Source organism: Pteropus vampyrus, unplaced genomic scaffold (assembly GCF_000151845.1).
Source record: "Pteropus vampyrus isolate Shadow unplaced genomic scaffold, Pvam_2.0 Scaffold66, whole genome shotgun sequence".
NCBI lineage: Eukaryota > Metazoa > Chordata > Mammalia > Chiroptera > Pteropodidae > Pteropus > Pteropus vampyrus.
The window spans coordinates 2,440,061-2,463,563 of NW_011888847.1; the positions used below are offsets into that span (position 1 = coordinate 2,440,061).

Sequence of the window (23,503 nt, forward strand, 5' to 3'; positions counted from 1 at the left end):
GGACCTTGCGGGCACACACAGATACATGCATGCACACATTCACACACACACAGTTATAGAGATTTCATTGAAATTCAGAGAGGTGCTGCGCTTGGCACAAATACCCTGCAGAGGTTTCCAGAAGCCAACAGATCAACTGCTCAGGTCCTGCATGAGTTACCATGGCACACGTCCCCATTTTTGAGCACGGCTTCCTTCGCGCATGTTTTATACTCGCCCCTGCCCCGTCTGTTTTGCATCGCATCCTCCGTTTTCTCCCCTCAAGCCCTGGCTTTCCTGTGCTTACAGGCGGCTCCCAGCAGAGCTCTTCCAGACCTAAGACAGTAACTTCATCACACTACTGTGGTTGTATTGAACTTCACAGCTCCAAGAAGAGCACCCTGCTCCTGCCTTCAAACTAACCCCCACTATCTCACTGAACATCCACCATCAGCCCATGAGACAGGGCAGCTCCCACTTTCCTGATGAGGAAACTGAGGCTCAAAAAAACTCATCACTCCTGTCCAAAGTCACAGGAGAGGATGGCAGATATGAGGCAGGAATGCAGTTCTCCTGACTAGTTTAAGACGCTACTAGCTTCTTTGTGTTAACCAGGCGGTAAGTAGATCAGAGGTTCCAGACTGGACCTTTTGAATTCACAGGTTTACTAGTTATGTTGCCTTGGGCGAGTTACCTTTTCTGTTTCCTTTACCTATAAAATGGATTACTAATAGATGCTCCCCTTCAGCTTCTGGAAAGATTAAATGTCCTAAGGTATGAAAGGCGTTTAGCGCTCGTGGTGGCTATTAGCATATGACCACACCCAGCAGCTCTCCCTCACTCCTGAGTTTGAGCAGATAGGAGGAAGAGGAATAAATACGTGAAAAAATGTCAACTGAGGGTAGAATCGAGTTTGAGAAAAATACACTGAGAAGTTTGGCTGGCTTAGTAAGTGCTTATGTTTACATGGCCGGCAACAACTGAAGTCAGGTATTTTATTAAAATATCTGAACATAGCTAAACCAATATACCTCAAATGTGTTTTTTAAAAACGATGGTTACTGAGACCTGGGAAGTGAAAGAGTCGAGACGCACATGGACTTTGATGTGGTCACCAAGCCCTCGCCTGCTCATGTTGCACACAGCCACAGGCAGCATTCAGTGGCCGACCGTAACATATTAACGAGACACATGTTTGCACCAGCGTCCTTTGTGTTCTAAGAAGCTCAGCCAATTCAGGATCCGGACATCCTACTAGAAAGAACCTGGCTGGGAGACCTGACACTTACCAAAGTGAACCGAGACCCAGGGAAACAAAATCAAAGAGAAGCAACACTATAGGCAGACAAGGAAACTGGCAACGACAACAAAACTTTATAATAAAAGCACCAGATAAAGGTCGTTCCAGTGGTTTCAAGTATCCATTCTCTTTTGTGTGTCCTCATAAACCCGCTGGAGGTAGCCCTGAAACAGTACGGTCATCACGCCCTCCAGGCCAGTAAGGGCAGCAGTAGAACTCCGGGCACCAGTGTTGGCAAACCTATCACTGGAGCGGTTGGACCGATCAGGATGAGGATGGGGGTAGTTTTCAAACTTTGAGGTGTGGACCAGTCTGGTCAAACTGCACAGGAATCTGCGAGGTTCCTATGGACTAACACCTGCCCTCTCTGCCTCTGAAGCCGGGGAAGAGCCTGTGTTAACCACTAAAGTGAGCCCTGCCAGAGCCTGCAGTCGGCCTGTCAACTCCTTTATTGAATCTGTGTTATGTGCTGCATGGAAAATCAAACAGCATACATCTCCCTTCAGAGAGCCACTAGCTTAGTTCAGCAACCTAGTAAGACACTGGCAGCAGGAGGAAGTCACTAGAATAATGAATTCGAGATCTGGAGGCAGAGGGCCTGGCTGGAGGTCTAGCGTTGTTGTCTCTCATGGGATGTGTAAACTGTCCAGGTCATTTTGGTGCCTCTGAGTCTGTTTTCTATCCATTAAAAAAGGCAAGGGAAGGGATAAGATAATATCACCTACCTCCAAGGGTGACTGTTATGATTAAATGGGATAAATAGGCCTCGAATATACGCATGAGATTAATGACAAGAGACGCTCATGCTGAGTGCCACAGAAATTCAGAGGGGAGAGAATACATCTACCCTTGAGGACTAGAAAAGGCTGCGTGGAATACCTTGTCCTACCTGTGTCCCTTCCCCAGCTGGAACCCATAAGCATATGCCATCTCCTCGGTCCAGACTCTCCCCTCAACCATCCCCAGAGCTGGAAGTGCTCCTTCCAGTCTCCCAATGTCATTGATAACCTGTAGGTATAGTTAATAAGTATAGGAGAACTATAGTAGGATACCCTAATAATTTGACATAAGGCTACATTTTGAGAATTAATGAAAATCAAACCATAACAGTTATTAGTCATCTACTGTGTGAGTCATACTAACAGATGACTGAGACACTTAAAAACAGCCAAATCTAGTCAAAGTAACTAAACTATAGCTAAAGAAAGCTGTAACCTAATGGAGTATGTTTGGCCAGTCTCAAAAATATTAACTGAAAAGTCATGGTCTATAAAGATTCTACCCAGAGTCTAGCAAAGGAGAAATTACATAATTAGAATATTAGTGTCCACCCAGCTCTGCCCAACGGTAAGATGGACACACAGACCTTGGTCACTAGGAAAGCCATGCTCTCAGGTAGAAGGTAAGGTTCATCACATGGTTCTAGGACCCAGAAGGAATCAAATCTCCTCTAAGACTTCTAACTCCTTTTGCTGTAAGGCCTCAACCCCAAGCAAGCTTCTATGAATTCATTTTCCCAGGTACCTTGATGCTAAGGAAAGATACACTGGATAGCAAGCAATGGAAAGAATATCCATCACTATAACTTTGCTTTTCATGTTTTCTAATGATTAAAAAAAATGCAGAAGACTTCAGTTAATCCCAGCTGATTGAACACATGCATTTATGTCTGATTTTTCCAAAGTCCGCTAACAAATACAGTAATTAAAAAAATGAAAAAGGCACAAAGTCACAAAGACAAAGCAAACAGGAAAGGAGACAACAGCAACACTATCTGGGAAGCTAAAAGGCAAAAGAACAAGTAGAAAGTGATTTAGCAAACCTGGGGAGCCAAATCCTAGGCCAGCAAAGAGAGAAAATGTGAGAAGGACCTCGTTCTCCACAACAGAACCCATCAGAGGTGTGAGAATGGGAGCAGTTTGTAACTGCGAGTGGATTGAAGGTAGAGCCACAAACAAGAGGGTGGACTGACCTTCTGTTTAGGAAGCAGTTAAGTCCCAGATCCCTTTATCATGGTAAACACTCTCCCAATCTGACAAAAGGCAGAGGATATATTTATTCTATGGAAATGGTAGAACAGAGGGTTCCCTGGATGGGAGGACACAAAACTCAACTGCACATACAAATCACACAAGGCCAGGGTACACACTGAAAATGGAGACTCCTCAACTGCTTCCTCTACTCACCTCCCAGAACACTGGCAGCACAGCAGGAACCCCTCAAGCAGCAGAATGGAAGATTCTTTTCTGGGGACTAGGACCAGCCCAAAATGAAAGACCAAAATCTGATATTACAGCTTCCCCAATGAAAAGGCCCAGACAGATCACCCTACAGCAGTGGTTTTCAACTGAGGGAGTGAGGGGTGATGTTGCCCCAAGGGAACATTTGGAGATATTTTTGATTGTCATGACTGGGATGGGGATGCTACAGGAATCTAGTGGGAAGAGGCCAAGGATGCTGCTAAACATCCTACAACACATAGGACAACCCCCCACAGAGGGGGGACAACCTCAAAACATTAATGATGCTGAGCTTCGGAAACCCTGACCCACAGTCAAGGCCAGAGTCAGCCAGCCCATGCACACACAGAGCTTCCCCCATGTTCCAATGACATTCTTGTAAACATGAGGAGACACTTGAGGAACTGCCATGAAAGACAGAGATTAAAAGGAGAGACGACACAGGAAGACATAAGCTTTAAAAAACTATCATTAATATCCTCGAAGAAATTAGAGAAGATATTCAATCAAAAAACAAGCCAAATCAACTTGGAAGATGCTAAAGAAAACAAAAAGGAACATCCAAAGAACAGGAAAAGCCTCTTGAAAATTAAAAATAAAATCACATGTTAGAAAATGGTAGAAAGCATGAATGATAAAATTGAGGAACTCTCCCAAAAATTGAGCAAAAAGACAGAGAGAAATATAAGGAAATTAGAGGACCATCCTAAAAACTCCAACATATAAAAGCTGAGAGTTCTAGTTTAACAGAGGAGATTAACCGGAAGTAAAGAAATCAAAGAAATAAACCAAAAAATGTTCTCAAAATGAAAGGACATGAGTTTCCAGATTGAAAGGGCCCATATAGCCAGCTAGCTACTTCAAAGCCCATGACTGAAATTTCAGGAGGATGAAGGGCAGATCCTAAAACTTTCCAGAGAGGGAAACCAGGCTCCTGACAACGAAATCAAGGGCCAGATTGGCACCAGACTTTTAACAGCATACACTGAAGCTAGAAGACAATGGAGACTTTTGTCTTCAAAGTTCTGAAGAAAAAAGATGATTTCTGATCTATTTTAAAACTGTCAATAAGGTATGAAAGAAATAAAAATATTTTCAAACATACTAGGTGTCAAAAAGTTTTGCCTACAATGCATCTTTTCAGGAAATTAATAAAATATACGCTCCAGCAAAATGAGGGAATAAACTGAGATGTCATGAAAAATAAAAATAGGGATCTCATACAAGGAATAGAGCCAAAGGGAATCCCAATAATGAAGGTAAATCCTAGCAGGACAGCTGTGCAGCAGGCTACAGGCAGCCAGCACAGACTGAAGGTCAGATCATGAGGGAGGCTTCCGAGAAGAAACTGACGGAATACCGGATATGTTGGATTGCATGGAAAAGTAAGTTTGACGTGCTATGAAAAGTAAACAAGAGATGAAATAAAATAATTACTAACTCCAGGGAAACAAAAAGTGGTCAAGAAAAAAAAGTAATTATAGCATACTAAGTGGCTCAGCTGTAATAACACAGGGACCTATAATTGAAAAATAATTTTTTTTAAATAAAAAAGCAAATGGCAGCAAAGGAAAAATATATATAACGACTGATCTGTGATCAAATTACAAAATAGCCACTGGGAAAGGGTAGATGGGAAGTATGTATGAAAGATCACTAAAGCCTCATCATACATGGTGTGAAGTCAATAGAGGATTTTTTTTTTTAACCAAAATAAACAGCTAAGAGTTTAAAGTGGTTGCCTCGAAGGAGCAAGAAATGGCTTTACTGTAGGGCAAGGGGAGAAGGATCTTTAGTTTCTCCATAATTGGATCTTATAAAACTGTTGACTCTCTAAGCCATCTGCAGGTATAGCTTTAATAAAAATAAAATGACATTATTTTTTTTTTTAATTTGGAGGAAACCAGAATAGAGTATAAGGAAATAGATTACTACAAATATTCAATATTATCACCTAGAGCTAACTACTTTAACAATTTGACAATTTTATTCCAATTTTTCCTTGCACAGTATACATATGCATATTCTTCAAAGTTGTAATCATGCTATATATAGTTTTGATTCCTGCTTTTTCACACTTAACACATAATTAGCCTTTTCACATATTTTCAAATATTTGTTGAAAGCAGTTTTTAATGGCTGTGATTAACCTAATATACATCATGCTATCACTTAACAAATCCTTTACTATGCATTGTGTTTATAATTTATCACTATTATAAATGTTACTGAATATCATTTTATGTAAATATCTGTGTATTCTGGATATTTCCTTGCCAAAAATTCATAGAAATGGGTTATCAAAAATGTAAGGGTCTTTGCCAAATAAACCTCTATGATATTGTGATTTATAACAAGAAATATATATTTGGTCTTAGTCTCCTTTTCTGGCATAGAGCTCCTAAAATCCTTGAGATTTCCTCAGTATTGACAACATAAAGGTGTCCCCTGTTATACTCATAAGGCGACTTTTTTGGACCCCATCCAAGGATGGTGGCAGATCACCAGGAGACCCAACCATGTGATTAGACCCTTCTCTCTCACCTGTGGGGAGTGGGGAGGGAAGACAGGCTGAGGTCGAATCAATTACCAATGGCCAATGATTTAATTAATTGTGCCTATGTAATGAAGCCTTCATAAAAACCCAAAATAACATGGTTCAGAGACCTTTCTGGTTGGTGAGTACACGGAGGTGCTGGCAGAGTGGTGGGCTTAGAGATGGCATGGAAGCTCCACACCCCTTCCCACATACCTGGCCCTATGCAGCTCTACATCTGGCTGTTCTTGAGCTATATCCTTTTACAATAAACCCATGATCTAATAAGTAACGTGTTTTTCTGAGTTCTGTGAGCTGATCTAGCAAATTAATTGAACCCCCTGAGGAAGAATTCGTGGGAAACTCTGATAGCCAGTTGGTCAGAAGTACAGGTAACAACTTGGACTTGCGACTGGCATCCTGAGTTGGAGGGGGTCCTTGGAACCTCCAGTCTGTAACCGGTCAGTCAGAAGCACAGGTAACAACAACCTGGGCTTGCAACAGGCAACTGAAGTAGGGGGAAGGGGAAGAGTCTTGTAGGAATGAACCCTTAACTTGTAAAATCTGATGCTGTTTTCAGGTAGATAGTGTTAGAATTGAGTTGAATTCTCAAACAATCCTGTTGGTATTTGCTTGTATGGGAGGGAGCCCCTCCCCCTCCACACACACACAGACACACAATGAAATAGTCTCAGAACACTAAAAGAATGTCCAAATGGCTCGTGTCAGTTTTTACTCCCAACAACGGTGCACAGAGCATCCACTTCCCTGACTCTGACTTCTGGGTAACAATTTTTCCCATCTTGTCCAATGTGCTAAGTGAGAAAAAAAAAAAAAAGGTTTAATTCTCATATCTTTGCATGTCGTGTGTTCACTGGCTATTTGCTTTTCTTCTTTTGTGAGCTATTGGTCTATATCTTGTGTCTATTTTTCCATTAATACCACATGGTAAATCAGTCCTTCGGCAACCTTATTTTATCTAGATCGCTTATGAATCAACATAGATCAGATCCATGGACGTGATGATCTGTGAGTCCCTCAATAAAATCAAGTTTCTAAATCTAGGTGGCCCCACTGAGGCCCTGCCTGTCTGTGAGGGGCTCTGGGCAAGTAGCCGGGCAATTGGGCACCTTCAAGACACTCCTCACACTACCCTTTTCCGCTTCTCATGACAGGTCCCATTTTCTACTTGTATTTTGGTCCTCTGTATGTATCTTCCCCTCCCAATGGACTCTAAACTTTTACACAGGAAGAAGAACCCTGTCAGATGGATCTTTATGTTCCTCACCTCACCTGTGTTTAACCGATACTCATTTATTTGATGAATAAAGATATAAGGGTGGGGACAGAGGCAAGGGAGACTATGAACAGAGGTGCAGAGAAAACCAGAACATTGGAAAGGTAGAGGGGAGACCACTCCCCCACACACATCTAAGGCAGGGGTGAAGGCAGCACCAGACACGTACGACCACAGAGCCTCACTTTCTGCCTCACGACCTGGAAAATGGTTCCCAGAGCCTGGGGCAAAATGCTCATGTAATAAAAACCCACAAAAGGGAATAAAAAGGAAAGATGAAGATTATTCAGGCATAAAAAGGAATGAAGTATGATACATTTTACAACATGGATGAACCTTGAAAACATTTATGTTACGTGAAAGAAGCCAGACACAAAAGCTCACTTACTGCACAATTCCATTTATACGAAATGTCCAGAACAGGCAAATTCATAGGGACAAAGAGTAGATTAGTGGCTGCTAGGAGTTGGGGGTAAAGGAGAACAGAGTGACTGCTAATGGGTACATGGTTTCTTTGGGGGGTGATGAGAATGTTCTGGAGTTAAATAATGATGGTTGTACAACTTTTTGAATACACAAAACCCAATGAATGTCAATTATATCATAATTTTTAGAAAAGGAGGAAGAATATCTTATACATCAAGCAGTGTGGTCCACCAGGAATTTCTAAGTAATCACTTTTTCCTAACAGCAGCTTGCCTAGACTCTGATGCTTCCAGCCCTATTAGGTCAGGCAGCAGGATGTCAGGGCTCCCTCAGGGACAGCAGGCAGCTTTCAGGTCTCCCCTCCTATCAAGACAGAACTGGGCAGGTCAGCATTCTCTGTGCCCTTGCTGCCCTGCTTCTAACAGAGGGCCACAAGACACTCTAGAGGGACACCAAACACAGTGAAGGATTCCTTAGAATCCAGACTTGCTGGAGAACAGTACACATACACATCCTGGCCAATATTTTATCCAAATAGACCTGGCAGCCTTTCTGCTAACGGGCTCCATGACTTAATAAGTTCCATTGTGCTTAAATGAGCAATGCATTACAATAACCACCTATAACCTGATTTTAAAGACCTTCAGTTATGTCCAGGCAGATCAGAATCCCCTTTAAAGTGGGCTGATAAGAAAGCCAATGTGGAGGTGATATAAAGTCATGGGAAATGTTCTTTCTATAATACTTATCTGACAGATTCCCCTCAATCCAACGCATACCTGGTTTCTACTGCGCCCCTCCTCCCCAACTTTGTGCTAAGTGTTATGTGCCACATTACCATCTGGCTGCTGAGTAAAGATTTACATGTGAATAAAATCAAATGCCAGAGTATAGCATATAGACAATTTGTTCAGTTGAAATTGAAAGTTCAACCTCAAGAGGGCTGGAGTCACTGAGGAGGGGGCACGAGATGCCTCAGCCTCAGAAGGACCTTCTCGCTTCTGCAGCTGGATGAAGACCAGGATCTCCCTCCTGCCACGCAAAGCCCCTGGGTGAAGAAAGCAGGGACTCCGCCTCTCTCCTCTGTCCTCATCTTATAATCAGCCCCTTCCCCATTTCTCCGGGGCCAAGGAACCCACTAGAAACAACTTAAGGTGATAAATGTGAGCCCTGAACCAGCTAGCTGGGGAGGACAGCCCTTTGAAAATTAAGCTGGGGTAGATGGAATTTTAATTGAACTGGATAATCAGAATTAAATACTCTTTCTCAGCAGCAGCTCTTAGAGGGAGCAGACTTTGAGCCAACTCATTTATAATCCCAACCATTAAGCTGTTTGAAAGAGGATGATTTTTCTACCCTGGAACAGTTTGGAAAAAAAGAAAAAGAAAAAGAAAAAGGAGAGGGGGAAGAGAAAAGGAAAGAGAGGAGGATGGAAGGGAGAAAAAATTTAAGGGGTTGGTGTGTTTGTGTGTGCGCGTGCAGTGGAAGAATAGAGGAAGACATTTACACAGAAAGCTTGGGTCAGCCAGAGAAGTATGGGTGTCTGAGTAACAGCCCTTCCTTCAACCTTTCCTGGTGATCTGCCCAAGGAGTTTTAATACAGAAGCACCTCATCACCCAACTGTTGCTTTGGAACTAATTTAGCACAAACCACACTGGCATCCTCCTCAGGGGCAGGCCTGTCACCACCCAAAAGTGCTAACTTCAGCTACAGTGAACAGACCAGGGCCCAGGCCCCAATCTGTCTGGCTGCTTATTGCACAGGAGGGAAAATGGCTTGGCACTTAGACGTCATCAAGGAATACACATGGAGCATACTGCATGCACAGCCCTGGGCCAGACAGCATACCAATGGAACCAAGGGAAGTTTAGGAAGTGATGCTTTCATTTTCTCCTGAGAGTGCCTTGGCCCCATCTCCACCAAGTGAGCTAGGAAGTGGCTGAATGATGTCGCAACCATGTGTAAGTAACTAGAAAAGAGGCATGTTTGGTGGGGCAGGGGTTAAAAAATGAATATATGATGCACTCCAGGGACAGTGTGTAAGGCAGGGGTGCGTGTGTGTGGGTCGTATGTATGTGCGTGTTGGGGGAGAGGAGATGGAAGGTGGCTTGTCAAAAGAAAGTACGTAAGTAAACAAATATTCACTAACTCACTCAGTGGCTCTGACATTTCCACCTGCATCAGAATCACCTGGAGAGCTCTTTGTTCAGAGATGTCCCAGACTATCTGATTCAGGAAGTCTGGGGTGGAGCCTAAGAATTTAGATTTCTAACAAGTTTCCTGGAGATGTGTCTTGGTTCGTGGAGCATATGAGAACCAGTGTAGTAACTCAGACCCTTCTGGAGCATCTAATACATGTAAGAATCCAATCTGAGCACCCAAAACGAACCTGGAGAACCCCCTGTCAACTGAGCTCTTAGGTGCAGTTTGTTTCCTTGAAAGGACAGACCCCGGGCTCCTCTGTGTCCCCAGGGAACAGTATTCACTCCCCTCCTGTCACTCACTGTGGGCCCAACCCCTTCACTGAGCTGTGAGCTCCTGGGGGCAGGGCCTGCTCCTGACCTGTCATTGTCAGCCCTGTCCCTGGCACAGGTCCCAGCCCAGATTTGGTACTTGGGGAATGTTTGCTGACTGACTACATGAATGTTTTCATACAGTCCCGACAGCTAGCCTAGGCAGGAAGACATGGGAGCCTATGCAGAGGTGGTGTCAATGGGGACAACCCAGGGAGGCAAGCAAAATGAGTAGCAGGTGGCAGAGGAAGTCTCTGGGTGTATCCAGGGCATATTCAGACAGAAGACAGACAAACAGATTTGAAATGGCAGTTTTCACCAAAATAAGAAAACTCTTGGAAGAAAAAAAAAAAGGCTTGGGGCAGCTATCATTTGCAGGCCAAAGGTACCCTCTATCCAGCAGTCCCCAAACAGCAAGGTAATGACAAGTCAAGGCTCACAGGCAGAAACAGGGGCGAGAGTGCAAAGGACAGGGAGGGAGTCCTGCCTTCTCCGCCTGAAGGGTCAGCTTATGTCAACATAGGGCAGTCTCAGGTTCTCCTCCTTCTTCGGAAGAGGCTACACCTGTGTGCAAACACACAGCGTTTCTTCCACGCCCTCCCCAGTGATGCAGGCCCCCCAGGCAGGCCTCTTTTTAGGCAAGAGAAGAGGTTAATGAACGAACTGACAAAACACCCTTAACTTCCCAGGTGGGCCAGGAGGTGTTTTTTTGGAGCTTATCGTTCCACCTATAGACAGCATTCTACCAACTCTTCTGTCTAGAAAACCAGTGTGCTCGGAATGTACTTTTCACACGAAATATTCAACAACAGAATACACGTGATTAAAGGAGACATTTAACAGTGTCAAGCTGATCAGTGTGAGTAATTTAACATAAAGAACCGAGGACTTGGAGTTGGGCAGCCTGCCCTGTAACCTCGATGTTGGCCTTTCACCAGCTGTGTGGCCTGGAGCAAGTCTTAACCTCCCAGAACCTACACAATGAGGCAAACACCACTTGCTTCCTTTACTCTTGGAGCAATTGAGAAGCTTCAAAAGGTACCAAAAGCGAAATGCTTTGCACTCTGTAAAAATGCCACTCAACGTTGAGGGCGTCATTATCCAATGCCCACATTCTAACCTGAGCCTGGGAAGGGCTGACAAGTCTGGGGATCAGGAGAGAGGCGGCTGGTACACTACTCCCACCAGACACTTGAAAAGAAACAGTGACAACAATAAATGTCCCTTCCCCCACTGTTTGTTCTTTCTATTAAAATCAACAAGCAACACAGCACTCGATTAATATCTCTCTAATTACTAAGTTGTCAGTTACTGGGTGAAAAACTCCATAATTTAGTTATCAACTTTACTCCACATGTTGACACTGAGAGCAGAGATCTGAGATCCATAAAAAGACACACACCCCCCGTCTCGTGCCTGCACTCCCCACACTGCCCTGCCCCACCCAGAATCTGAGCCTTCGGTGACCCTCTGCCTGTATGACCTCATTTAGTCCAGTGCTTCCCAAGCTTTCACTTCACAGTACAGAGAAAAGAGATTGTTCAGCACACAGCCGGTGGGATGGAGGGACAATGGGGTAAGTGACTGAGGTTGGACTGTTCAAATTAGATGGGACAACCCGAGCCCAGGGCTGTCCCAGGCCCCGCCAGCAACCTTGAGGCTGAGAAAATCTGTTATCTGGGAGCTAAGAAGCTCTGATTTGATCCAATTACTCTACAGGAAGGTAGTATTATAATCCCCATTCTACAGATAAGAAAACTGAGGTTTTGAGAGATCAAACTCTTTGCTGGGAAATGGCCGCTGGCAATGCGAGGGCCCACAGCGGTAACCAGGGTACTCAACTGCCCCTCATCTCTCCCCGAAAGCCTGGATCTTCCGAAAAGCTTCTCCCTCCCACCTCTTCCTACTTAAGACTGAGCAACACTCATTTTCACATGATGAGCTTTCCCAGTTACAGAGGTGGATTTTTCTGCAATCTGATCCCCCTTTCTTCTCCCGCAGAAGGTCAGAACACAAAGCAGGCATTGAATCAACACCACCTGAACTGAACCAGTGTGGAGTCCCCCCAGGCTGGCCTGGGCCATCATCGCTCTCACTTACCCCTGACTGAGCGAGCATCAGGCCACATGGGGCAACTACATCCTCACCTCTAACCCTCACAGCAACCCTGTAAAGTAGATGTTATTTCTCACTTATAGGGAGGGAAGAAGGGCTCACAGAGGTGAGGTGAGCTAGCTGGCTGATGGTCTCACAGCTATGAAGACGAGGAACTAGGATCCAAAGTTGTCTGGAGAATCTGATACCCACACTTTCACTGCCAAGCTGCTTCCTCTTCAGGAGATTTGAGAGTGAGAAGTCTCAGGCAAAATGCAAAGGCCTGAGCCGAGAGATGGCCTCGGGGACTGCTCCACTACACCCCAGGTTCTGGGTGGGGATAAAATTGGTGGCCTGCTGCACATCTACATACTGTCACTTCCTTGAACCTTGGAGACTTCTATTGGATTAACAAAAAATTTTTTTCCAAGAAAGAGTTTGTGCCTAAAGCTATTCTCCAACAGCTATACCCTCAGTCTTTGGTTAACCTTTTAGCAGAAATGAGTTGACAGACAAATGGGAATCAACTCAACCTAAGAAATATTCGTTGCATACCTTCCGTGTATCAGGCTCCAGGCTAAGTGCTAGAGATGTGGTGGAGAAAAAGACAGACATAGTTGTCTGTCTTAGCGGAGCTTAGAGAGAGCAAGAACTGCCCAGGAAGCGCTGGCAGGCAGTGGATGCGGGAGAACTGTACTCAGGTCGCTGGGAGACCGGCGTGGGGGAGTTCCAATGACCCAGCTACCACAATGATGCCGCCCCATGCAGCCTCCCTGGTTGGGTGTTCCCTTGCTTCTTCATTCAAAGCAGCTGCCTGCTAGAAACTAAAAGAGGAAGAGCAAACTGCTGAGGGCAAGGAAAGCTGCTCCTTGACCCAAGCACACCAAATTAGGGCAAACACTAAGCCCTCCCAAGTGAAAGGATACTCAGGGAGGCTCACAAATTTTAGTTTTTTAAAGAGACAAGTGTGGTTCCTTTTGTTTCTTTGTAACTGCTTTCTTGTATTGCTATTCTGTATCTGAGGCCTCTTGGTAAGACCCGCTGCTGCCAACACATGTGTCATAGCTAGAAACTAATACCCCCCAGGAGAGCTGCTTTGTTTTGTTTTGTTTTAATACCATTAGATCTCATCTCTTGAAACCCCAAATTCCACAACAAAACCGCAAACACCAAGCTCTCCATGAGTCCTATGGCCCATAAGCTTTAAAGCCATGCCTCCTACCTTTTTCAAATCCTGGCACACACAGAAAATGGTAACATATGTTCAGCTCCCTCGGGGCTACACACTACTCCCCCTTAACCAGCAAAGAGGATGGTATCTCAGCACACCTATAACATTCATTCCTGATATACCTGCTGGAAAGCTTTGGTTTCCCAGAGTGTAAATGTCACCAAAGCTCAAGAGAATCATGATAGAAGTGGAGAAGCCAGAGGGATCAAAGGGTCAGGAAGGGGACTGGCCCATCTGAGGCAGAAAGAGAAACCAATCAGAGCTGGTGGGGACTGTCCCCACCACAAGGTTCCTGCCTGCCTGTTGAGCTGGCTCATCCCAAATCCACATCAGAGTCTCAAGAGGGGGAACACGGGGCATGCAATCACTGCAAAGGCTTTAGAGCCAACAAAGGCCATCCACCTTCCCAACGCAGAGGAGGAAGCCAGCATTCCATGTGATATGGTTCAGCCTAGAGATATAAATAGCTTCTAAAAAGGTTAGCAAAATGCAGACGATGAATCTACAGTAGGTTACTAAGGGAAACCAGGATGCTTAGTGCCAGCATCTTACCTGTTGCAGCTGATGTCTGGAAAGAGGCCCAAACTCTGCTCCCTGGGCCCCTCAGGGGCGTAATGTGGGGCTGCAGGGACCTGGAGCCTGGGTCTAGGCATGAGTGGGTACTTCCTAAGCCCTACTAATGTTCTCTGCAGGCCCCTCTAAAGTAAAAAAAAAAAAATCTTTTTCCTAATCGCATCTCTGCTTTCCATAAACCTGCTCATTCTCAATTTCTCTATCTGGGAAAAGTCAACCTGGGAAGGTACAATGAGGAAGGCTGCCAGCAGGTGGAAGGAGCTCAAAGAGGAGCAAAACCCTGGCCCTCCCCTTTCCTCCTTCCATTATACTGAGCCCTTAGGTGCTACCCCCCAAAAATGCAAAAGGCAGGATGGGGCATTCCCAGGCTGCCTCCCACAGAGAGTCCCTTCTGGAGGGGAAGTTCTTTCCCAGAGTGCCCAGAAGTCTTGCAGGAGAGCCACAGCTGCTGGGCTATGTCAAGTGAGAAACAGACCTAGCTTGTCACTGAAAAAGCAACCCCAGGGGATACCTGAGTTAAGGATATTTATAGCTCTGAAGTATGCACCCTTGAACTTGCTTGCATGTGTTTAAGTTAACAGACAAAGCAACAGCCCAAAAGCATACATATGGATTCACACAATGAGGCCCTGGCTAAATCTGGAACTCTAGAGAATCCAAACTTACCCCAAACACACACCCTCCCGAGTGTGGGTATTCCGAGACCTGGAATAAACTGGGTATCAGTCTCCTCTCTTTAGGATATCAAGTTCTGCCTTCCTGCCAAGGATTATGAGATCAGTCTGGAGCCAGCAGCTCCAAGAGCAGTTTGCCAGGCAGCTCCCCATGGCTTGTCTGCACAGAAAGCAAGAGCTTTTCCCACTTCCCGTGTACTCCAAACAGTGCAGAGGCAGGAGGGAAAGTCTTGCCTCTCCAGTCCCTCTCTGAGCAGAAAGTGGGGCTGCTGCACAGCCTACGCTGGATTCCTGAAAGCTGGGCAAGAAAGGAGAAGCTCCGCGGAGGCAACGGGCAGGAAGCCAGACACCCCTGATCAGGGCCCCAGGGAGGAGGAAGGTGCTGCCCTCAACTTCCACTCCAAAATGCTTGGCAGTCAAAATGTCAGCTGCTCCTAGACCACCTAGGGGCTTGGCCAGAAGGAGCTTCCCTGCTCTGATGTATGTGATGGGGACTAACACTAACCAACACACTCACGAATTCATGTTTCTTCCTCCTTCTCTCTCTCTCTCTCTCTCTCTCTCTCTCTCTCTCTCTCTCTCTCTCTCTCTCTCCCTCTCCCCCCCACCACCTCCACCTCACCCCTCCCCTCCCATAGCAGCAGAGGTCAACAGGGGAAGCAGCCTGCTTTGGAAGGCAAAAGGTCATCTACTATATGCATACCTCTGAGATTCTGTAGCTTCAGTTCCAGACCACCGCAATAAACTGAGCTATAATCTTTTTGCTAGTGGAGGGTCTTGCCTTCAATTTGTAAAAAAAATGCAAAATCTGTGAGGCACAATAAAGCAAAGCACAATGAGGTATGCCTGCGCAGTCATCTCTTGAGTTCTCTAATATATAAATTGGGCAAATGTTTGCCTTTGACTTTGAACTTCACTGGGGTCAGAGGACACTAAGAAGAGTTAAGCACATTGACTAAAAGTTCCAATCAGAGACAGGCCCCGTTGATGTTATTCAAATACAGTGAGTGCCCATGTGTATGAGCAAACTTTTTGGAGAAAATAAAACTGCTTTTCAGTGCAGTGAGCTTTCTCCTCATCCCACTCTACATCCCAAAGTAGAATCAACTGAAACCTACATACCCCACTTGTATCTCTAATTCTACACTGAACTCAGTTTTTCTAAGAGGTTCTCTTTACAGCACTGAGGATGCAGGCTCTTATTAAGAAAGGAAACCATATGACACAACAGGGCACTTAGAGCAGGGAGCACTTTACCATGTCCATTGGTCCGTGATGGGGACTGTGGGAATTATAAAGTGCAAAGCTGGCTCCACACCTCTGCTGAGAATGGTGTAGGATCTGGCATCCTAGTGAAATTGCTATCAACTCCAGGCATAATACACTGTCCTCTGCCATCCACCTGTGATCCCTTTACCCCACAAAACTGCCCATGGTAGAGTACAATAATTTCTCATATTTATTACACATCTACTACAAATGAAGAACAGTGTCCTCTGCTTTTACGTACATTAAACAATACAAGCCGGCCTACAACACTGCAGTATAGAGTCTAATTATCCACATTTTTATTAGCTCAAAAAGAAGGTAAATAACTTAGCTAGAAGCACATGACTAGGAGAGCAAGGGGGAGATCTATTTGGTTCCAAAGCCCATGGGCCTTCCTCAGCTGCCCATCAGGCTTAAAGATTCCCTTTGTGTGTGAACGTGTGTTTATATATCATTATTGTTACTGTAAGATTAATCTGATACCAATTCATAGAGGCAGGGTCTTAATAACCAAAAACAACACAGAAATCTATATAACATGTGTGAAGAGGCAAATGATCCAGATATTCCCACCTATGCTGTCATCAGCCATAGCAGATCCCTATCTTTTAAATTCATTCTTTGGTATGAATTGAGGACTGTGCTAAGCACCTAGTACAGGTGCTTAGCACAGTACTAGGTACACTGTGGGCATTTGTCATTTAGTTTTACTGATGATTATTTTGCTAAGATTACTTATTAGCAATAAGCACTTAAATGCTGAAAGATGAATTATCACTAACTCTGATTCAAAAACAAAAGTCTTAGACACTGGGAGAAACACCAAGGGAATCTAATACACACCTTGGCCAACAGAGGAGGTGTTCCATCACTGGGCAAAAACAGTAATATCTGAACCTTACAAATGGGTTGATCTCACTTGAGATATATAGTTGTATATATCTTACAATCTCCACGGGAAACAGTGCACATGTGAGGTGCTGGTTTTGAGTGGGCCAACTTCGGGGGACCCTTTGGATCTGGATTCTCTACTCTGTAGAGGTGTCATATAACACAAATTCAGAGAATGGCTGTAAAAATTCCAGGTACCAAGTTTATAGACACAGAAGCTATCCAATCAACTCAGGTGGCATCTCAGCACCTCCCAAGGCTTCCTGTGTATGTAACTACCTCCAACTGGGCAGATTCAGGCCTAATCCCAGCAACACCTCTCAGTAGCTGTGTGACCTCAGGTCAACAACCTAGCTTCTCTGAGTCCGTTTCCTCATCTGCAAAGATGGAAGATCACCTATCTCAGAGGCTGTTTTGAGGAGGAAAAAAAATAACATTTGCATGTGGCTGCCCCATGCTTGATATGCGGAAGGAACTCAGTAAATATTAGTTGGGTTTGAATGTGCACAGAACAGCTCTGACATATACACGTCCTGTTGAATAGGGTCATGGTCAATAAGTGGTCATGGTGACAAGTAAAGGAGAAAGGGAAAGAAGAAGTAGTGACAGAAGTTAAAATTAGAGACAATTTTTTTTAAACCTCTCTCCTTTCGACAAATGATTTCAACCTTTTAACAACTGTACTGTTTAAAAGTTGGTCTTATTTGATTGAATAAGTTCTCTCTTGCCCTCCACATGTTCTGATAAAAGGAATAACAACTGTAAAGCAGGCAACCAAATGGGGCCCTGAAGAACTGGCTATACAGACTTGGGTCAGTTTGGTGAAAGGGGGCAGCCTGAGGCACCTCCTACTGCCAAGTTTCTCTCTCCTCAGATGCTCCTCTAACTTAACAGTTTAGAAACCAGAGGCCACATCGAGGTATGCCTCCCCACCAAAGACATTTTCCACAATCTAACCTGGTGCCACAATTCTGAAATCCAAAACTAGAAGAGCCACAAAGAACAGTTCCCCTTTATTGAGCACCTGCCTAATGTGCATCACACTCAGTGCTAAGAATCTGGCACATAATATCTGCACAGGGGAATGGTCTGAATTTTTTAAACCCCTTTTGCAGATAAGGAAACTACTACAGGACATCCCCCAAAGATACTCTAAGTCCCTCAGCTACTCACATGTCCTCAAGAACTCAAGTCTGCATGACACCTGGAAACTTCAGATCTAATCACAGGGCTGGATTCTGCAAAACTTCATCAGACACAATCATCTTAGCCCCACAGCAAAAGTGGGTCTGGGAAGAGGAAAGAGCTGAGACAGACTGGAGGAGAGACCTTAATCCTTTAGGAGCCACCTCTGATTTGCAATGGTCACAGGGCTGCTGGGAAGAGTATGCATTTTACTTCTGCAAAATAGTCTCTCCCAGAAAAAAACCCAAAGTCACCTGGCCTTCCTAGGAGAAAATGAAAAATAAGGCTCTTCTTCCAAGATTCACGCTGAACTCCTAACCCTTCCTGCCTCTTCCTGCCCCAGAGAGCGGCTGGATGGTTGTTGTTTCTTTCCTTTTTTTCCCTGTGGTCCCCTGGTAACACCACAAATTACGTTTTCAGGGATTCAAGTCCCAGAGTGCAGTGATGTTGTAATAAACATAACCAGGACCAAATGCCTTCCCATCATATTAGATGATGCCATTTCCCACCAATCAGGCTCCTCGGGCAGGCAGACCACTCACCAATGAGGGACCAGACAGAGGCTGTGAGGGGGAGACCTGGTCATCCGCAACTAAAAATAAGGGCGCTTCACGATTGGCCACTGCCACTTTGCAACAGGAGTTGGGACCCACACTAGGCACCATACAGAAGGCACACGCAGGCAAAAACTTTCACAGCCCAGGGGTTCACATGGGGTGGGCTGGTCTGGAGTTGTTGGGTTTTGTTCCTTTTCCTAATTTGCTGACTTCAAAAAAGAAAGTCTTGATCCAGAGCGGCCCCTGGCAGACACACCCTCCCTTCTAGACATCTTAGTTTCCAAAGGCCCTTCGCAGCCAACCAGAATGGGGAGAGGGAAGGGGTGTAGGCCAGGGGCCAAGACACTCACCTGTCCGGCCGTGTCATAGAGTCCCAGGAGGTACTGCTTGCCCCCTACAGTGACGCTGACTGCAAGGGCAGAAGCGGGGGCGGGGAGAAAAGCCCACGATTAGACTCTGGGGCAATTTCGGTCCGCACCAGGACCCTCCTCTCCCAAGCCCGCTGGAGGCATGAGGGGCGCTAGCCGGGAGACGTTATCTCTTTTTTCTTGTGCCCAGCTCACTGCGAAGTGGCATGAGGTCGGGGTGCGATGTGGCCCTCAGCTTCCCGTTCCCTTCTCCCAAGTCCCATAGCCACGTCTCTCTCGCCCGGTTCCCCCAAATGTTTGCCGGGGCTCGGGGCAGTAGAGGAGGTGGTTGTGGGAAGGTCATGGAGGTCGGCCCTGGACTTCAGTGGGTTGGGAAGTGCGGGGAGCTGGCACTGGGCGCGGGGGTAGCGGGTAGGAAGAAGGGTCCGATCCGCGGGCGAAGGGGATGGCGAGAGGCAAAGCCTGGGGGTGGGGCAGGGCGCCAGGCTGAGAGCACCGCGGGAGAGGGGTGGGGAGCGCGTTCAGCAGAGGCAGCGAGGGGGCTCCGCCAAAGTTGCTCCAAAGTTCCCGGCCCTGGGAGCGGCCCCTTAGTCAGCAGTTCCGAGGCTTACCTGCGTAGTGGTCGAAGACGGTAGGCACGTACTCCTCCGGGAAGGCGTCGTTGGCATAGCTCATGAGTAGGCATGTCTTGCCCACCGCCCCGTCGCCGACCACCACACACTTGAGCATCAGCGCGCCGGGGCCGTGAGCCATGCTGCAGCCGGCCGACCTCCGGGCATGGTCCCCCCGGAGTCCCCGCCCCGGCCCCGGGCTCAGCCCCAGCCCGCCTGGGGGGTCCGCCGCCGCCGCCCCCCCGGCCCCATGCAGCGGCTCTCCCCGCCCCGCGCCCGCTGGGGCCCCCTCCCGGCTCGGCCTTGGAGGAGGGCGGACCGAGGCACCTCCCTCAAGTGCGGGCTCCCGCGCCCCGCGCCCCGCGCCCCGCGCCCCGCCCGTGGCCGCCACTCCGCCTTGCCGGCTCACCCTAGCTTGACTCCCCGCGAGGGCAGAGGAGAGGGGGCGAGGAGGAGGAGCCGAGAAGGAGGAGGGAGGGGAGGAAGGTGAGGCTGGGGGCGGGGGCGGGGAGGAAAGCGCTTGGGAGGAGCCGAGGGCTCCTCGCGAAAGTGCCCGCAGCGCCTGGAAGCGTCCAAAGGCCCCAATGCCGGGAGAAGACGAGGAGGCCTCACGGGGAACCACGACGACTCCTGTGATGACGCAATAGTCATGCAAAATGATACATATATATTTAAACTTCATCCGGAAGGCAAGATCCATCTCATCGGCCTCTAAGTGCACAGCAGAACTAGAAACCAGGAAGAAAAGACGAGAGGGTTCAAAAAAATATTTTTTTGAAGGCGCGAGGGGTGATGGAGGGGGTGGGCGGTGGGAGATGGTCCTTGAGCTGAAAAGTAGGTACTCCAGGTTTATTGCTTGCGCCCCCTTCCCATCACCCATGTCGTCCACAGCAGAAGTTTGAATCATTTACTATGAAACCGGTGACTAAGGGTGTTACAGCATCCTGAATCACTGAAGCCCCCACAATCTACCAGAAAAGGGAGACATAAACTGCCGACTCTGGATGAGACCAATGTACCTACGTTCTCCATGGAGTCTAGATTCTATGAGGCTCCCTTGCAGTCCCGAGTGTCCCTAGGAGGTTTAGTTTGTGATCCTTGTGGAGTGATACATTCTTGTGCTCTGAGATTTGGCCTTAATCCAGACTGTAACCCCTGTCCCCCTGCCTAGGCAAAGCTTGGAAACACCTGGGCTGTCCAGGTCCCGTTCACGGCCAACAGTGCTGCTTTGAGCATTAGGCACTGGGGGCGGGGGGTGAGGGGGAGGGATGGGGAGGGTGGGTACATTACACACCGACATGGCAAACCCCCCCCCTCCCGCTGACATGAGATTAATCACCTCCTTTTCATTGATTCACAGGATTAGAAAATGCTGTGCTGAGAGACAGCAGAGGTCAGCTGGACCATCTTCCTTAGATCTCTCGTCCATTGTAGGTAAGCAGACAGATGTGGAGAGGTGAAACAGTCATCCCAAAGGCTTCCTCTAGTTCCAGCATTTAAGGACTTGTAGCACACTTTGGGAAATATTCACTGTTATGTCCCCATGCCCCACTTCTCAGTACTCAACTCTCAAACCCCAAATCTGATTTCTGTTGTCCCAGGAAGACTTCCTAGAGTATAAGAAGTTCTTTCTGGAGTCACAGGCAATATCGCGCTAGACACCTCCATTTCTGTCTGAGTGTGGGCGTTTGCATTGCCTGCTTTAGATTATACAATGGATTTTGAAGATACTTTGTATGTACTGAATAACAGGTCAAGAAAGGCAGCCTTGAAGTCAGATCTTGGTTTAAGGCCAGTTACTGCCACTTCTTAGAGGGGAAGAAAGACAGACTTGTTCCCTTTACCTTCAGGACCCTTTCTTTAGGCAGCATTTGCTGGAGCTAGTATTCTGAAAGGAGGGTCTATCAGAAGAGGTCAAGAAGCTACTTGAGTAACTCAGCCAGGAAAGTACATTTGGTCTGAGTCTGATACTAGTTAGCAGTGTTACTTTGAGCATGCCACTTCTCTTCTCTGTGCCATGGCTTTCTCATCTATAAATATGAGCTCATCATCCATAAGTGTGAGATCGGATCTCTCACCCTTGAGACCTCTAGGGCCCTTTGGAATGTGTCATGAGAGCTCCAGGTATCAGCTTTGGGACAAGGAGAGTAGTAGTTGCTGGAGACACAGGGAAGGCCTTTATGAGGGATTAATTAGGAGGTCTGTCCCCCGGACTGGAGGATGGAGGCTTCCCAGAGGCTTCCCGGGTCAGGACTCTGGCTTCCCAGTTCAGGACTCTGGCTTCCCAGTTCTCATGCTAGTTCTCAGAGGGGCAGACATTTGCTAGGGATCCAGGAAGCTAGAGGATCAGCTCCAGAACCCTGTTGCATAAGTGTTCTTCATTTGGTCACTTGAATTAATAAATCCTCCCTCCCTTTTTGCTTAGTGAGTCTGGGTTAGCGACCCCAGATTCTGGATGCTCTGGGAATGTCAGAGCCCTCCACGTGGGGAACTGATGTCAGATGAATCATGCACTGGTGACTTCATTGGTGATGGTGACTTCATCCCTTTGGCCCATAGAAAAGCCAAAACTGACTGCCAGGAATACTTAGAGCTCTGGGCTGATTCCACCAGTGTCTATATGGAGTGGGAGCAGGGAATTATCCTAGATGCCCCAGGTCAGCCTGGCCCACGGATGGATTAGTTGGAAGGACCAAACAGATCTTCACAGAAATCTCACTTTCCTACCGATGGTTAAAAAAAAAAAAAAAAAAAAAGTTCTCAAATTTCAGTGGTTGAGGGACAGATAGCAACTTTGTTTCTAAGCTTCCCCATAGGCTCTGTGCTTCCTTTTGTGTCAAATGCAAATGTCAAAATACCCATTTATCTGTGTGAGAACAGTGAAATCTCTACTTAGCCTTCTCTTATTTACTCCTGTAGTTCCTACTTTTCTTTGATTTATCCAGTATCTCATTTAACAAGCATTTATTGGGATCTACTAGATGCCAGGCTCTATTCCTGAGTAGGGGACAAACAGCTGGAAAGCCACAATTGCTGGAGGGAGAGGCAGAAAAGAACTGATGAGCAAACAGATATTTACTATATAATGTGATCTGTGACCCATGCTGTGGTAGAGGATAAAGAACGGGCTTGTGGAAATGCAGGGAAGGCTGTTAGTTCCTAGCCAGCCATTTATGAGTTCCTGATCCTAGCTATCCCCAAGACCCTGTTGCACTACTGTTCTTCAGTTGGTCACTTGAATTAATAAATCTCCCCTTTCTTTTTGCTTAGTGAGTATGGATTAGTTTTCTGTCACTGGTAACCAAAGAAATCCTGACTATTATAGTATTATCACTGTAGTTCAGATAGGTGATGTGCAGAGAGATTAAGAAATTTGCCCAATGTCACACAGCTCGTAAGTGGCGGCAGATCTAGGTTTCAAAATCATCTATCTTTAAAGCTCATGTTGTTTCCCATGTTCCACGTCAAAGAGGCATCAAAAAAAACTGTTTCAGTAAGAAGGTTTAGAGCTGCCATTTGAGATCACTCTGGTAACGGTGTAGAAGATGGATTTGGAGAGGATGAGAGTGAAGCCCGAGTGTGAAGAGGAGAAAGATCATGGGTGTCTGAACCAAGCATGGCAATGAAAGTGAGGAGGAGACTGTGGTGTCAGGGGTATTTAGATGTCAGAATCTACAGGGCTTGTTAGTACAGCATGGGAAGACCTAGGATAACTCTGAGGCTTCTATGTTATGATTCTATCAACCTTCTCTCCCTCT

At 46.4% G+C, this 23,503-nt stretch overlaps 1 protein-coding gene and 1 long non-coding RNA gene across 5 annotated transcripts in view; one reads left to right on the forward strand and one right to left on the reverse strand.

The window, feature by feature from the left end:
* Window positions 1–20,004, reverse strand: part of RHOQ (ras homolog family member Q) — a 37,803-nt gene extending 17,799 nt beyond the window's left edge. The window contains exons 1-2 of one of the 2 annotated variants that reach the window (XM_023531285.1): window positions 19,746–20,004; window positions 19,117–19,175 (exon numbers count right to left, since the gene is read on the reverse strand). In XM_023531285.1, the coding sequence (XP_023387053.1) occupies window positions 19,117–19,175; window positions 19,746–19,887 (201 nt within the window). In that variant the 5' untranslated portion in view covers window positions 19,888–20,004. The remainder of the gene's footprint in view (window positions 1–19,116; window positions 19,176–19,745) is intronic. The other variant, XM_011361329.2, reaches the window with a different exon arrangement.
* Window positions 20,005–20,096: 92 nt separating this feature from the next.
* LOC105292919 overlaps window positions 20,097–23,503 on the forward strand; it is a 9,202-nt gene continuing 5,795 nt past the window's right edge. Inside the window, exons 1-2 of one of the 3 annotated variants that reach the window (XR_002780670.1) lie at window positions 20,097–20,231; window positions 21,106–21,179. This is a non-coding gene — a long non-coding RNA (uncharacterized LOC105292919). Of the gene's footprint in view, window positions 20,232–20,326; window positions 20,502–20,526; window positions 20,761–21,105; window positions 21,180–23,503 lie in introns of those variants that run through there. The other 2 variants (XR_002780671.1, XR_002780672.1) reach the window with 2 other exon arrangements.